This window comes from Pteropus alecto, unplaced genomic scaffold, assembly GCF_000325575.1.
Source record: "Pteropus alecto unplaced genomic scaffold, ASM32557v1 scaffold86, whole genome shotgun sequence".
NCBI classification, from domain to species: Eukaryota; Metazoa; Chordata; class Mammalia; order Chiroptera; family Pteropodidae; genus Pteropus; species Pteropus alecto.
This window is the reverse complement of record NW_006442109.1, coordinates 15741030-15757708: the sequence shown is the minus strand read 5'-3', so window position 1 is coordinate 15757708 and position 16679 is coordinate 15741030. Positions and strand designations below refer to the sequence as shown.

Genomic DNA, 16679 nt, shown 5'->3' with positions numbered 1-16679 from the left:
GATGTGAAGAACTCCAGATCTCTTAGGTCAGAGACAAATAGCAGTGGCACTGACCTGCAAAGTGCTAAGTCTCTATTAGACTCAAGTGAAAAGCCGTAAGCTTCTGACAAGTTCCCTCTCCACAGAGTTTAACTGAATCACCATGGTTTTCGTGAGCTTAGGCTGACAGAAAAAGCCGCTGAAATGGTTTGGAAGGAAAGTGCCAACGAACCTCTTCTTTCTACCACTATTATCAAGCACTAAAATCAATTTGTCCCAAAATGTAAAGAAGGCATTATCTTGGGAGTCACTGCTCTAATTTACAGTCTTTAGCAAACAGATAAATTTTGATTTCCAGTGGATCTTTATGACATTGCTAATCACTCACTAACACAAGGAGAATCATTAACAGATTTCTATAGACTACTCTTTGGTAATTATAAGGGCACCCTTGGGATCCCTTGGTGTAACATTATCAAACATACACATCATTTAGCAGTAATAATGAAATAAAGATCTGAAATAACCCTTTAAAAAAGACACATTTGAAAGGTTTCTTGCAAAAAGACTTGGGGCATTCAGATGTCATTTGTCACTATAAAAATAACTGCAGAATCATTCCAAAAACTGTAAGATTAAAATTGCTATGGAATTTTAGTTGGTCGAAATGATGAAAAGTTCCAAGAAAGCAAAAAGTGTGCCATCATTTTAACAGCTGCATTATTTCAATAGCTGTCCCTGTTATACCACTCACACAATTAGAGACACTCATAAATAAGCTCCTCATTAGCTCTCTATGGAACTAAATTAAGGATTTTGGAAGGGTTCATTAAAAGCAAAATATTTGGTTTCATTTTTAGCTAAGTGTAGTTTATGTACCCATATTTGCACATACACATCTGTACTAAATGTTGAACATTAATCCCTCTCCTTAATTCAGAAAATTAAGAGTTCCAAAAATCTCTGTTTTGTGTACTTCTTTACTAAACCTTCTCTTTTTCTCTGTTGGAATTCCTGGTAATGATACCAGAATGTGGGCAAATCTCATTAGTCTCCCTGCTGTTTACAAGACAGGATTTATGCTCAATGTGCTGAACACAATGACACACATCACTAAATGGCTAGAACTACCACCCAGGCTCTATTCTGAGAAATTTTTCACTCAGTACAAATACCTATCAGCACGGAGAAGCATGGAAGAGCAATTATAGCCAACACATGCAGTCTTTTAAGAGTACACCAATAAATACCCATTTGTGAAGGTTAATTTAATGCAACCCAGGGTGTTATCTGGAATAGTATATGTCACCAATTCAATCCATTAAGTAATTACTAAAGTCTCAAGAGGGCTCACAGAAGTCAAATGTGGTTATTCCAGGTTCATTGCTTCTGGTCTCCCTAAGGACTATTTAGGCCAACAGCTGGAAGAGCTGACTACAAAGGTTCCCAGGCATATAACCATTTTATGAAAACAGGTAAATGAATCTAACCAAGGAATGAGTCATCAAGAGCCTGTCCGGAGAGAAATACTTAGGGAAGCAAAAGAGAAGCAGAAGTGCACAAAAATAGAAAAGGACATGAAAAAGATGAGAAGAGGGGTAAGTTTGACTGGGAAATAGAGGGGAAAGAAATGTGTTCTCTCTAAAAGTGAAGACAGAGAAATTTGGAGATTATAAGATCTGGCTTAAGAAGACAACCCGTCAGCAGTTTCTTTAAATAGGATTTTTGAGCCATTTACAATGAAACATTAATCGTGCATTACAACCACCACCACCCTCTGTCACTGAGACTCTACTAAAGTTTGGATATTGCATGAATTTCTGGGGACCACTCTCTATTTCTCTATTCTGCATCCCCACTGAGGTTACAGGTAATAGACAGATCTGATAATAGTTGAGCCTTAGTGAGAAATGATTGCTCATAAAAGACAAGATGGAAGATATCCACCGAACTCACTGGCAGTGTCTTCCCACACAGGTTATAGTCAAGTTACACAAATGACGGCCTAAGGGGGAGAGGAAGCATTACAAAGAATGTTAAATATATTCGTTTTCAACAGTCTCATACATCCCTGCTCCCAAGTGAACATAAATAACCACAACATAGAAAAGCACTTTTTGAATAAAAAACAAAAAACAAAAAACAAATAAGTGTTATTAAGGGCCGTGTGTGACTACCCAATCAGTGAGAACCTAAAAAACGTTCTTCACTATAGCCTAAAGAATCACACCTACTCATGTGATTCATACCTAAAGCATCAGTTATATAAACAATTTTTTTTTGCGGGGGTGGGGGTTGAATGGACACTCATCTTTACCTCAGGTTGAAATTGTTGCTAATGGTAGCTATGACAATATCAGCTAAAACTAAGTTTGTGATTTGTAGCTGGAGAATTGGGTTTGGGATTATCCCGCAAAACACTCAGCAGAGCTTTAGGCTAAAAGTTGATGTTTTCTTGCCTTTGTTGTGCTTCTCGTGCTTGCTGTTGTTATAAGAAGGAAAGGAAGAGAATAATTTGAGTCCTGGAATTGCCACCTACTAGCTATTGAGCTTGGAAAAATTATTTAACTTGAATATGTTTGATTTTCTCACTTATAAAATGGGAATATTAACATAGTATCCACATTACAGGGCTGCCACAATTATCAAACATAATCATATGTGAAAAGCACTATGGAAATTGTAGTATTATAATAAAAGCTGTAGCTATTAATAACTATTAATGATAAAATATAACAAATATTCATTTTATAGACATTTCCCAAGCATTTACACTACAAACACTGAGCTAGATACTTCAGAAATATCAAAATGAATAGGAGTTTATTATGTAGTACAGTTTAGGAATAGGGAGTTACACAGAACATACATAATGCAAGGCAAAAATTGCAGCATTTAGGAGTAGTGCAAACAAGTAATATCAGCGTCCAAAGAATAGAGGTTTATCCTCCCAAAATAAGTGTGGGGCCAACTCTGTTAGGTATTACATAAGTACTATACACAGAAAGGCTAGATTTAGTTTTAAGGATGGAGAATTTCATTCTGCTGCAGTAGCTTCTTCAGAATTAGATGCACACATGCACGGATCAAACAACTTATGAAATACAAGCACAAAGGTGAATATACAACACTAGCTTTGAGTTTAAAACACAACGAGTTAAAGCATTAACAAAATACAAAACAATGTTATTTTCAAGCCTGGTGCTAGTGAATAATTTAAATTCTCTAAACTAACAAGATGAAGCACAGCATTGAATTAGTTATTCCAAAAAAAAAGGCCTTTCTATTAGAAATTCTTTTTCAGCAATCTCAGGCTTAGTGAGGCTCCTCCTGGCCTCTCGCTGCTCCAGGCTGCTGACTCCCAGACACTGCCATGGCAGAGCTGGGCCTAAATGAGCACCATCAAAATGAACTTATTAATTATATGTGTTTGCTTGTTCAAAAAGAGGTTTGAGACCCAAAACTGCAGATTCCTGCTTCCAAGATCTTAGGGACAGCAGGCTTGTGTAGGAGACCTTCACCATAGATGAAGTCTCTGAAGTCTTGAAAGGAGGTAGGCTGTGGTCCACAGCAAGATGGAGTCTGAGCTCATCAACAAGACCTACACCAACATGTTACTTCTATGGCACCTTTCCTCACAAGCTGAGAAGTGGTACCTCAAGCTAAACAGATTCTCTTAACTTGAAAACAAAGAATTATTAGAACAAGTTGCAGAATTTGAAAAAGCAGAATGAACATCTTCAAATAAAAAGCTCATCATAGATATAAAGCTGAAACTTGCATCACTTAATGAAGGTGGAACAGAACCTAAATAAAAAGAAATTTTAAAACTTCAAGAAGAGAATGAAAAATTGAAGGCTGAAGACCACTGAAACACAGACTACAAATGCACTGGATGAGAAGTCAAACCAGAAAAAGCACTAAAAGATTTAAAGCTTGATCCAAAAATTCCAAAGGATTTTATAAAGGCCCAAGACTTGAGTGACCTGGAAAACAGTTGCCACTTTAAAGAATGAGTTTCAGAAGACACTTAACAAACAAGACAGAAAACCAGAAGTCCCTGTTGGAGAGTCTAGTGACAGGCAAGCAATACCTAATCAGGGTTCAGGAGCAGCTGAGCATGGCTGAAAAGGAATTAGAGAAGAAATTCCAACATACATAAGCTTACTGAAACATGAAAGAGATTCTTACAAAGAAGAATGACCAAATCAAAGACCTGAGAAAAAGATGGGCAAAATACAAACCCTAAGATTAGAAACTGAAGATTTCATCCAGAAGCTGCCACAACATGAAAGTATAAGCCGTTTCTCACCTCAGGCCTGTTTTGAAGCAGTTTAGTACATTCCCTCTCTTTATTTTTCTAATATTTAGACTTGGCTTCTAATATTTAGAACTGAGTTCCTATTTTCAGTTGCCTAATTGAGAATCGAGAAAATCTACTGGTTCTGGTCGGTGGTCCCAAATTCCTCTGTGAGTGCTCCAGCGCCTTAGTTCGAATGCATTGAGAATTCCTTACAGTAAAGAAGAGATTTTTAGAGTGGGAATAAGTGCTTTATCCTTATACTAATGCTAGTATAAAGAGTATGCCTTTTAAATAACTGTTATAGCTAGCAATATCTATATTTGTGTACTCCCCAGGGTAAATATAGTGTTATTAAAGATAGTTATTACAAATGAATCTTATTTAAGTGAAAAAAAGAAATTCTTTTTCACATTATATTCACTGTCACCTTTCCAGTTTTTCTCCACTTCTATAAACAAACAGCACACAGTGAAGAATTCATCTATTTACCAGGTAATGGCCCTTCAAAAATGAGTTGTGTGTGTGTGTGTGTGTATGTGTGTGTGTGTGCGTGTGTGTGTGTGTGTGTGTGTGTGTGAGTGAGTGAGAACACAATGGGAGGTAACATTTGAGTACTTACTCTATTCTAGGTAATATAAGAAAGGTAGGGAAAATAGTCTTGACATGAAAAAGTTATAATGATCATGTTATCCTAGAGTTTTGTACAATGACTCCTTATTAAAGGTAGGTTTATGGAATCCACTACTGTTCTTAGGTTAGGGAAACCAACGTGTATTAAAATCATCCACCAAAGTAAGACTAGTTTCTGACATTTTCCCATTATGAACAAGACTAGGCTTAGAGAAAAACCCACACATTCTGAACCTCCTAATCTTATTCCAAAGCTACATAGAATATAATTTTGAAAAATTCTTTACAATTAAAATTGTCTGACTTTCCTATATGTTACATCACTGTTCTTAAGACTTACCTGTGTCCTTACACATAAATAAATAGCAATTACAGATGAATTAAGGCACAAATGCAAAAAGTAAAAATTTTAATAATAAACTTTGAGAAGACTATATAGAATCTTTAAATTTTTAGAATAAGAATCGATTTCTTAAACAAGACACCAAAAGCACTAAATATCAAGGAAAAAAAAAAAACAGAAAAATTCCTCCATTTGCATTTAAAACTACATGACAATTACACCACAAAAGGAGGAGGAAGAGGAAGCATAAGGGGGAAGAAAATGTTCACAAAGCATGCAACTGTTAGAGGATTATAATTCCAAATATATAAAAATTGCTGCAAATCAGGAAGAAACATATCCATATAGAAACGGAAGTGAGTAAATGATATACTAGCCAATTCACAAAGGAGGAAAGCCAAATGGCCAATGAATATATGAAAAGATGTTCAACTTATGAAAGGCAAATTAAAACAGCAATAAGATAACATTTCACACTCATAAGGTTGGCAAAATGTCATAAATATGAGAACCCTAAGGACAGGTGAGGATGTAGAGTAAGGGGGACTCTGATACACTGCTGGTGGAGGTGGAAACTGGCCTAGCCATAGTGGACGGAAATTTGGCAATCCACAATTAAGCTGTAGATGCATATACCTCATGAGCCAGCAATATCACTTCTAAGTTTATATCCTAGAAGGTCTCCCATCCAGGTGTATAAGGAGATATGTTGAGGAATGTTTAATGCAGAATTATTGCAATAGCAAAATGTTAGGAGTATCTTAATGGGAATAAGAGAAGAACTCAAGGTTTTGATAAATCCAAAGAACAGAATACTGTGCAACGATGACAATGAATGAATTGCAGGTCCGTGCAACAATATGGATGAACCTTGCATACATTATGTTAAGCAAACAAAGCCAATTGCAGAAGGATATAAACAGCATGCTATTTACATAAAAAGATTTAGCATGAAAAACAATAGCCTATACTCTTCGCAAATACATATACACACACCTATGGGAAAGATAAACGCCTCTGAGGAAGGAAGAGGGAGGAAGACAGGGAAATAGGAGAAGTTCATAGGGGGAACTTCAATGTACTTCTTTTAAAAAATTAGAAACAAATATTGCAAAATGTTAAGAACCAACAAATCTGTGTGTACGTACACACATTTGTTATATTATTGTCCATAGTCTCCTGTATGATTGAAACACTACATTTCCTGTCAAGTATGTCTAACAACACAGTATGCCGTTGATCTGAGCCGCAAACATCTTTACCTTCTGAATCCTCATGGTGCTGTAAATGCACTCATCTAAAGTGTTTAGAATCTTCTATCATGCACCATAGTTAGATGTGTGCATGTCTCCACGCCATGCCCAAGTGGGAATCCTCTCTGGCCTCTTCAGGACAGAACCCACATCTATGTATCTTTGTGCCAGACATCAACTAACAATGCTTTGTTTATAAGAGGCCCTAATAAATGTCAAATTAATAAACAAATGAATAAATTCAGGGAAGCAAAAGGGTAGCTCTGGCTGCAGTTAAAAATAAAAATGACCCCAAGATAATACAATTAGATAACCTTCCCTGTGAAAATTAAGTTATATTGGTACATTGGGTATCAGACTCTAAAATATAAATGAGGCAGAATTCATTTGTTTCAGGCTTGCTAGGGAATTGAACCGGTCTCATACTGATACCTGATCTCCTCCCAAAAAAAAGGATTTAGTGAGGAAGTCCAATTTTCACACCTAGGGAAATAAGACTTTAAGTTATCCTCTGGAGATCTGTACAGACATTTCATAATTCTGTCTTTCTAGGCAAGATCTTAATTCCTGTCTTCCTTCTCACCCTAAACCCTCCATCATTACATACTCCTCAGCTCATAGAGCTGGTGTGTGTGTTGGTGCTGGGGATTAGGAAAGTAAGGAAATAGTATATTTTTGCCTGTTAGTGGGTTTACTAAATCCACCGTATTTTGCCAGATCCACTTACGTGGAGGCAGGGTCCATCCTACCTGTGGAAAGAGCCACACAACTCATACCATTTTCTGATTCAGTTTAATCTTTAAGAAACCCCTAGAAATCACCTAGGGCAAAAAATCCTAAGTCATTGGATTCGAAATCAGGAAATTTAGGCCAGACGAATGAAATTATGTATGAGAAAAATATACAAAATTATAACCTTTTAATTATTTTGAAATTTTTACGTATATTTTATATTCTAGATTGGAAAGTGTTTTGATAGCCATGATATCTAAATTCTTCTAAATAAGAGACGGTGTTTTCAGTTTCAACTGGACAATGGTTTTCTTTCCACAGATCTAGGCATAAAGATAACTGCTACTTTGACTCTCCAACAGTCAAACTGTGACGAGGAAAGGAAATAGAGCAAATAACGACTTCTGAAGGTAACAGAATTGAACTGGAGGAAAAGGAAAGCTTGCTTCTATAATAAAAATTAGAACGTTCACTCACAACATTCTAATTTTTAACCACATTCTACAGAGGTCAATAAACACCTGTGTTTAGCCACAGGGAAGTTTTGTTGAGAGCTCAGAAAAAGTCTAGATGGTGTAAGCACCCAATTATTATTACAAATGGAATTCTCGAAGGCTGGAAGTATTTTCAAATCATGTGACATAACAGACTTGCTGTAAATAAACTCATTAAAAGTTAAGATTATGAAAGGAAACAATTTGAACATAACTCCATCTTAGGGGCCGAAAAACAAGTAACAGAGAAATGCCAGAAATAAGAAATTTCCAATTTGGATTATCTCATATGTCGGAAAGGTAAAATGGAACAGAGCTCAAAGTTATGTCTGAAAAGGCAATTAAAAATGAATCAAGGTGACATTATGGCAATCACTTCTATATGCGTTAAACTTGATGTACGAAGATAAATGACTGGCTTTGAAATGACCTGTCACGGCCAATTAAGAAATTAAAAGAGTGTTAGAAGGGCTTTCAAAATAAGTCACCTTGTGGTGCTTTTACTTTCTGAAATGTGAAGTGCCCCAAACCTGGACAGTTAAGACAAGTGAAAGTCTCTTCAATTTTAAATTATATAACCTAAAATACCTGCCAATTTCCAAACTGTATCTACCTTCTGGGTATGTCCTCATATGTTGCCACACTTCCCAGATTCATGCACCAATGACTTGGCAACATCTTTGCCTAAACCACTTAAAGTAGCAGAAATGGCTCTTTGTAATCTCACATTTGGGCCCAGTCAATTGGGTATGCTGAGGCATATTAATGCTGAATTTTGGCACAAGTGTCAGATATCTAATTTAATTATTAGAATACAGTCATGTACCACTTAACGGCAGGGATATGCTCTGAGAAATGCATTGTTAGGCAATTCAACCTTGCATGAACATCATAGAGTACACTTACACAAACCTAGATGGTATAGCCTTCTACTATAACTGTGTTACACTTTCTAACATGTGTTTTTCAATTTTAGTTGACATACAAATATCATACTAGTTTCAGGTTTACAATATAGTGATTAGACATTTATACACTTCACAAAGTGATCACCCCGAAAAGTCTAGCACCCATCTGGCAGCATACAGAGTTCTTACAATATTATGGACTATATTCTCTATGCTATACTTTATTTTTATACCACTGGCAGCATGGTAGGTTTGTTTACACCAGAATCACAACAAACATATGAATTAACTATAGTTTAAGTCTTGGCTGTTGGCTTTTCTTTTTGTAATGCAAGTGACTGATTTAAGCTTCAATTGCTCAGTCTCCACGTCAAAGAGGCATCCACTTCTAGGAAGCCTACCTGGAATGCATAGTGCCAGCCGCATGACTGGATAAAGAGCCAGGCTGCTCCTTGCACTGAAGCTGCTTTGGTTTAGAGATCTTGGCTGATTTAGATAACTGACCATTTGGGCTACTTGTTTCTTATCTTCCCATGCTTTAAATTCCCGCTTTTATGTTTGAAATTCACCAATAAAGAGTGAGCCCGGGAAACCCCAGCGCATGCGCTCTCTACTCTGACCTTGCTGTGCCTTGGGGTGCACCTGGTAGATCCAGGGTCTGTAAGTAACAAGCTCTTTTTCCTTCAAAGTTACCGAATGCTTACCACTGAAGGGCGACTTGCAATCATAATAAGACGGCAAGGGTAGGTCCAGTGGTAACATTGGTTTAGAAAGGGGGATGTCTATGGGAAGTTCGCGGGCCAGATGAGTGTCCCCAGGCATTTCTAGCCCATAGCGTGACTACCGATAGGATGAGATGGCACAAAACAGTAATGCCTGCTACATTATGATAGCTACATCACTAGGAGATAGGAATTTTTCAACTCCATTACAATCTTATGGGACCACAGTCATATAGGCAGTGCCTGATTGACTAAACTGTTGTTATGAGGCACACGACTGTACTGCCTGGGAAAATGTTTAATTGGTGACTTTTTAAGAAAGCTAAGAACTTAGAAGACCTCCAAAGGATCCCATTTGATGAAAATCCAGTGTAAATGTAAAAGGTACCCATAATAGTGAACTATTCTAATTAAAATGGTAAACAATGGCCTGTTTCGTAAAACTTTATTAACCACACGATTCTGATCTCTCTTAAAATGGGCCTCCCTTAATTTGGAATTACAAATGTAATCATCACTTTACAAAAATGAAATGGACTTAAGCCCTAGGCTGGTTGTCATTATATGCCATTTACTTTCACAAACTCGTTTCTTTAGTCCTGACAACAATCTTGTAAGGTCGATACTATTATCTCAATTTTGACAGATGCAGAAATTGATACCCAGTGAAGAAACCTCCTAAGAGGAGACACCATCTATAACTTGTTTACGATCGCCTCTCTAGAACCTGGCACCATACCCCATACTGTGTTGTGAATAAATGTTAACTTTTCACACAGCAAGATTTGATCAAAGGCCTGTTTTAACTCAGAGCCTTCTTTTTTCTAAGTCAAGGGCTTGTATGCTTTTTCTAAGATACAGGCCATACAGTCTCTGTGCAATTACTTGACTTGGCCACTGTAGTCCAAAAGCAGCCACAAACAATATGTAACTGAATGGATATTGCTGTGTTCCAATAAAACTTTATTTGCAAAATCAGGCTGACAGTCTGAGTTTGCTGACCCTTGCAAGCTGTCACTAAGATGACTAAAAAGACAAAAATATACATCAGTATTTGTATTTCATTATCCAACTGAGAAACTGACTTGAAAGAGATGTGTATGTTGATATTTGAGATGTTTTTGGTTTGGTCATGGTTTGATCATCGTGCTTGTCTAATGTAACAGAGAACTAACTGCATGTCTGGCTTCACTAAAGTCTGGCTACAAGGAAGTCAGACCTCACAGAACAGACTTCTCAGAGAATCTTCCACTTTCAGTTAAAAGAAAAAAAAAAAAAAACAATCATTCCTCACTTTATAGAAATAAGGAACAGAAGAGCCTCAGCAAATGATGATTCCATTTGGTAACATATGCCCCTGCGGTAGAAGGTGTCAGGGCAGGACCCCAGGAAGATTCTCTAATTCAAGTCTTAGAATGAAATTGTTTAGCTTCCCTGGGTTAAATGGAAATATAAACATCAAAAGCTGTACAATTATGAAGAATTTTTTTTTTTTTTGAAAACCCGAGGTTGCCTATGAATATGAAGTTTGATTAACAATTTCTGATTAAGCAGATAATCTGAATAGAAGCTTGGAAACAACTAGACCCACATCATCTTTTAAGATTGATCCCCGGAATAGGCAAGAATATTGCTGCAGACCTAAACAAACAAACAAACAAACAAACAAAAAACCCTCATTGAAACAACAAAAATAGCAATTTAAAGTCAAGGAATCAAACGCCACAGAAGGTGGCTCTTTCGTCAGAGTCACAATAGAAGCAACACGAAAAAATAAAGATTTAATCTCTCTCTCTCCCTTTCTCTCTCTCTCTCTCTCTCTCTCTCTCTCTCTCTCTTCACTCTCACACACACACACACACACACACACACACACACACACACAGCATTTGACTGTTAGGAAAAGCAAAGCATACGATGAGGAAAGCTCTAGAAATTTTTTAAAAATCAAGGCCAAGATCTTCCTTATCAATTATTCCAATTTCTTCCCACTCTTTCTCCTTCAAAATGTTTTGCAAGGATCAAATAAGATATATGAAAGTGCTAGGTAAACCGTTAGGCTCTATAAACAATGTAGGTAGCACTGTAAGTATTGTTATCATTATTGTTATTTTTACGTTGATCAAACTGAACTACCGCCATTGATCACCTGACAACCAATTTCTGGCACTCAATCTTTCTAATAAGATCTTAAGCTCCTAGAAGGCGGATGCTTCCACAGCCCAAATAGCATAATGGAAAGCACAGTTGTTAGGAACATGGCCACTCAAAAATCCTTTGAAATGAATTAAAATTGACCCCAGAAAACAGATGTTCAATAAAAAGTTGTTTAATGAATAAATAAAAGAATAAATCGTAGTTACCCAGAGCACATTAGCTCTGATTATCAATTGATTGCCTTTTATTTTTTCTCTTCAAGTTTAGTAGGTCAATATCCCATAAATGTCTCCTTCTTCCCTCTGTTCTAGCTCCCCACAGAATCAGATGCTGGAGAAAAACATAAACACTTTATGTTACTGTTAGTTATGGGCATAAACTCTCACTGGAAAAGTGATCAACAGAGAAAGAGCACAATGTGTGTGTAGTGGGGATGTGGGGGGACAGAGCCAGAATTGATGATAGAGACAATAGAGAAGGTAGGGGTGGGATAAAGCCGGACAGTCTCCAAAGACCTGAGAATCTGGAAGTAATCTCCCCTGTAGTTACGGGCAGTCAGTAAACTACTAGCCTTGATTTTACAATGTGTGTACTCCTATAATATAATCAGCTATACAAAAATTCTAAAAACCAGACTGGTAAAACAGAAACAACTCAGAAAATCTTTAGTTCATAAAAGCATAGCTAAAAGCAATCAGACTCCTATGCTAGCTGTTAAGCATTCTCAGGATACAAGCTACAGAGTATACATTCTCTATGTCCCAAAAGTAGTCCCCTCACTATTTCATATTGGTGAAGTTATTACTGTTTCTTGACTAATGAAGTCTTTTTTGTTTGTTTAACATATTCTTTAATAAGGATTCATTTTTAAAACTTGGGGGTCTACCTTGCTGTATTAGGGAAATAAAGACAGACATATTCCAAAGACAGTATTGTCATTGATCTTAGTCTAAAATGGGTACTGGACCTTCAGAGAGGTAGGCTTATCTGAAACACTAAACGTAATTGCCTGAAAGTCAATATGAACAAAACCATGATTTTAGCCACTTCAACATCCTTGGGGATTGAACTTTAATTTTGGAGCATTTTCACTGGATCTCTGACAGAAAAGGCAATAACTTTTATTTCTAATGATCTCCCCCATTCCTCTTTTATTGAAAAAAATGTAAAATACTTTTAGGAGAAGAAAACAAATAGTGAAAAATTACAGAAAATTACAACATCACAGGGCAAAGTTTTCTAAGTGTATGCTACTTGACATTTTCATAATCGGACCATTTAAACATTAGTAGTGACTTTATTTACGTTGGTCCTAAAATCAGATTTAAAAATCCTATCGCAATAGCCTTCACCACGTATTCATTTAACAAGACAAAAATGATTAAGGATCTATCTGTTTGTCTTGTACCATTTTCTGACACAAATACTGTTGTTTCCTATGTGTTATTTAACAAGCCCTCCTGCATTATAATTGTTCAGCCATTACCCTTTTAGAAATTCCTAGTGAATGTAGTATCACTGTCCTAAAGAATTGTCCATTCTACCTTGTTCATTCTTCTGCTTAAAATTGTTAATATAATTTCCCTCACTTCTGATCATAAGTGAGTTTTTAAAAACTCTTCATCGATCTTAATTTTCTTTTAAGTAAAATAGCATATTAGTCGTTACCCTCAGCTACTAAAAGAGCAGCTTCTACTCTTTGTGTTAAAAAAGCTGCTTGCCCACAACGTTTGTCTCAGAGAATTTTCAAGTTTCACTAAAGAGCTGAGGAAGAAAGCTGCTAGCAATGTTCAAAGATACCTGATTTTACAAGGTTTTGTGAAAAGAGGTTGCTTGTAGATTAGTATTAGTGTTTATGAGGGTTGTTTGTCAAGCCAAAAATAAGGTGCCTCCTCCCCACAAATTAAAGAATCAAGTTACAATCCATTATTTCATTTCTGATTGTTTTTCTTTGTAATAAGTGGGAAAGTGGATACTGGATAAAAGTCTCCCCTGAACGTAAAGACCCCACATTAAAGGATTCAATTAGCTATAAATCAGTTGTCTTTCCTACTGGGGTAGAAGAAGAGAAAAAAAGAGAATGGGGTAGTTAGACAAAAAGAGAACTGGAAGAGCCTCCAAATTAAATTCCTAGATGCCTGCTGCATACCTAAAACTCCGTCCAGGGCAGTGAGGAAAATCCCATTAAAAGTAAGGCTAAAATCAAACCTTTCCCAATCTGAGGGTTAGGTCCTCTCTCACATGTAGATCTTGTACCTTAAGACCTTTAAAGAGTCTAAAGAGGTTAGGAACTCTCATAAAACAAAACTTTTATGCTACAGCCTTTCCCCGCTTGTTCCTAAAAGTGAAGATATTCCACACATTGGCATTATTGTTACACAAACAATGCCTAAACAGCTGTAACTATTAACTACCTCTCATTAAGATGGCTTTCAAAAATTTGGCACACTATCTAAAAAAGCTAACAGGTACGTGAAATCCATCTAAAAAAGCTAACAGGTACATGAAATCCATCTAAAGCTGCACTCAAAACGCTTATCACCTTGTTTGTATCGTAAAACTCAACGCAAGTAAAATTTCAGTATTCTCATGTTGTTTTTCTGCATTTCTTTCAACCATTAAGCCAAAACCAAACAATTCACTTCTCGACAAAATTAAGTTTACCTTGTAATAAGCATGATGGAAAACAACTTTTACCATATTATCTGTGCTCAGTGTGTGTTTAAGCCTAATCGGGAGAAGTTTAGGGTAGAAATCCACTGAAAGAGATAGAAATTCAAAAAAGAAAAATGTAAAATGAACTGAGAAACATGACTTTAAATCCCACCTCTCCCTCTGCCCAAATGCAGTAACATTATAACCCCTCATGTGCGTATTTAATAAATTTTTCTATGTCGAATTTATGGAAAGAAAGCAAATTCAATTTATATTAGGTAGCGAACGCATATTCTTTCAAATGTGGTACAACAACAACAACAAAATTCCTGCCTGGCAAACCCAAGATGTCAGAATTCGTTATAAAGAATAATTTTTTCAGTTCAAAAGCGAACCCGTTAATCTGCACAAATTAAGATTTTCCAAGTTTTCCAAGAAAATTGCCACTGCCTACAAAATTCAAATGCAATGCTGACATTGGATCTACTGGTACCCAGCAGCCAGTTTCCATGAAATCCGTAACGACAGCCCAGAGCGCGGCACGTCTTGACAATTCCTACGCGAAAGCCGCTCCGCTCCGTCCGGGCTTCCGAGGACCCGAGCGGGACCTGCGGCTGAGCGGCCGCTGAAGGCGGAGGGCTGAGAAGAGGAGATGGCCAGGCTGCGTGGCCAACCAGGCGGGACACCCTTCCTCCCCATTCGAGGAGCCGAAGCGGTGCCGACGCCTTCCCCGCAGCGTCCGGGACCCCGGGAATGGGATCTGAAGGCAGCGACAGATGCGGTTTGGGGAAGGAGCAGTTGACGGCGACCTCTTTGCGCCGCGCTTCAGGTTGCAGTGAGTCCCCGAGGTATCCCAAGTCCCCGGCAGGACTTCAGAAGCCCCGACCCCGAGGACAGGGCGTCCCCTCTGCGGCGCGGGGATGACAAGCTGGCCCCTGCAACCCCGACCCCGATCCCGTCACGCCGTCCTCGCCCCCTAACAGAGCAAGGAAAGGAGGTGAGGAAGGTTCTAGAAAGTCTCTGTGGACGGCCAGTCCTCGCCGGCCGCTTACCTTGGTGTACTTGATCTCGAGGTTGGGCGTGGGCAACGGCAAGAGGTGCAGGGAAGCCATGAGGGCGGCGGGGTCGGCCTTCACCTCGCCTGGCATCTCGATCTTGCTGGAAGTCATGGTGGCGGGCCCGGGTGTCGCTGGCCCGCGGCGTGGGCTGTGCGGGCTGTGTGCGCGGTCCGCGGCCCGGGGGCGCGCTCGCCTGTATATAGGCAGGTGTCAAGCTGGGGCTCTTCTTATTGGACGTAAGGGCCGAGGCGCGGGGGCTGGTCCATCCTACCTAGGGCGCCCCGGCGCAGCCCGGATTTACATAAACCCGCCGCCCGCGCCACACTCCCAGGCGCTCGGAGCCCACGGTCAAGTGCGTCCGGCGCCCCCTCTGCCCGGTGGCGGGAACCGGCCCACGCCCACGCCGCTGTCCTCGACGGCGGGAGCGCGAATCTGCGCCCCGGCCGCGCGGGGCTCGGCGGCTCGACCGGCTGCACTCAGGCCGGGTCAGCGGCGGCGGGAGGCGCACTTTGGCAGATAACGGACGTTGGTCGGGGCCCCGGAAGCCTAGCGGGAAGGGACTGGGACCCCGAGCGGCCGGGCGCTGACGCAGCCCGAGAGCGGGAAAAGCCCGGGGCCCGGAGAGCGACTCCCGGGGCGAAGAGGTGGCCCCCCTGAGGACAGGGCAGCGACGCTGCAGCGGACGCGGAAATCCCCTCCTACCCGCGTCCCAGGGCCCTCCGGACTCTGGCTCCCCTTTACTCCCGGAGGCCCGGGAGTCGTAGGACATGGACAGGGGCGCCCTCCGCTATTCTTTCAGGAGCAGGGACGTAGGGCTCTCCGCAGCGACCCCCGCACACACCCACGCCCCGCAACGCAGTCAGAGGTTCGCCGTGGCCGCAGGGTCGGGGACGGGTAGTGATGAGTGCGAGTCCTTCGCCCCACACTCAAAACGAGTGCCCCGCGAGCCGGTCGACGCCGCGCGGCCCTCGGCAGGCTTCTCCCACCCAGCTGCTGCCCTCTGCCGGCCGGGACCGCCCAGGGCGGTCTGGGCTGCGCCCGAGGTAAGCAGGTCTTGGTCCTCATTGCTCTTCGGAGGTGGAGGTTTTATTTGCCCCCTCCCTGGTTTCGGATCCCTTCTTCTAGCCTTTACTCCCAAACACACGAAGGTACTTGTTTTGCTTTTCTGTTCTTTATGCTAACAGCTACCATCCCACCAGACATTGGGCTCCTCACTTAACTGCCCCTTTGGGGTTGGGCTTTCATATCTATACCCCCTAATTTAAGTGTTTCCATAGCTCTACTGGCCTTCTTTTAGTTTGTAAGCGTATGTCAAGAACTCAGGGACCCCATAATAGAATAAGCTTTGGGCTCAGTGGGCTAAATCTAGGGTCCAAATAAAAAGACATTTGTAGATCACTTCTCCTCCTCACTCCCAATGTAGGCCTGACAGAGTCCTACTGATT

General features: G+C 39.9%; 1 protein-coding gene and 1 pseudogene across 2 annotated transcripts in view; one reads left to right on the top strand and one right to left on the bottom strand.

The window, feature by feature from the left end:
- Positions 1-16208, bottom strand: part of ALDH1A2 (aldehyde dehydrogenase 1 family member A2) — an 88953-nt gene extending 72745 nt beyond the window's left edge. Inside the window, exons 1-2 of one of the 2 annotated variants that reach the window (XM_015596092.2) lie at positions 16076-16208; positions 15229-15427 (exon numbers count right to left, since the gene is read on the bottom strand). In XM_015596092.2, the coding sequence (XP_015451578.1) occupies positions 15229-15345 (117 nt within the window). In that variant the 5' untranslated portion in view covers positions 15346-15427; positions 16076-16208. The other variant, XM_006920324.3, reaches the window with a different exon arrangement.
- On the top strand, positions 3353-4228 carry LOC102896219 (annotated as a pseudogene).
- Positions 16209-16679: the final 471 nt, after the last annotated feature.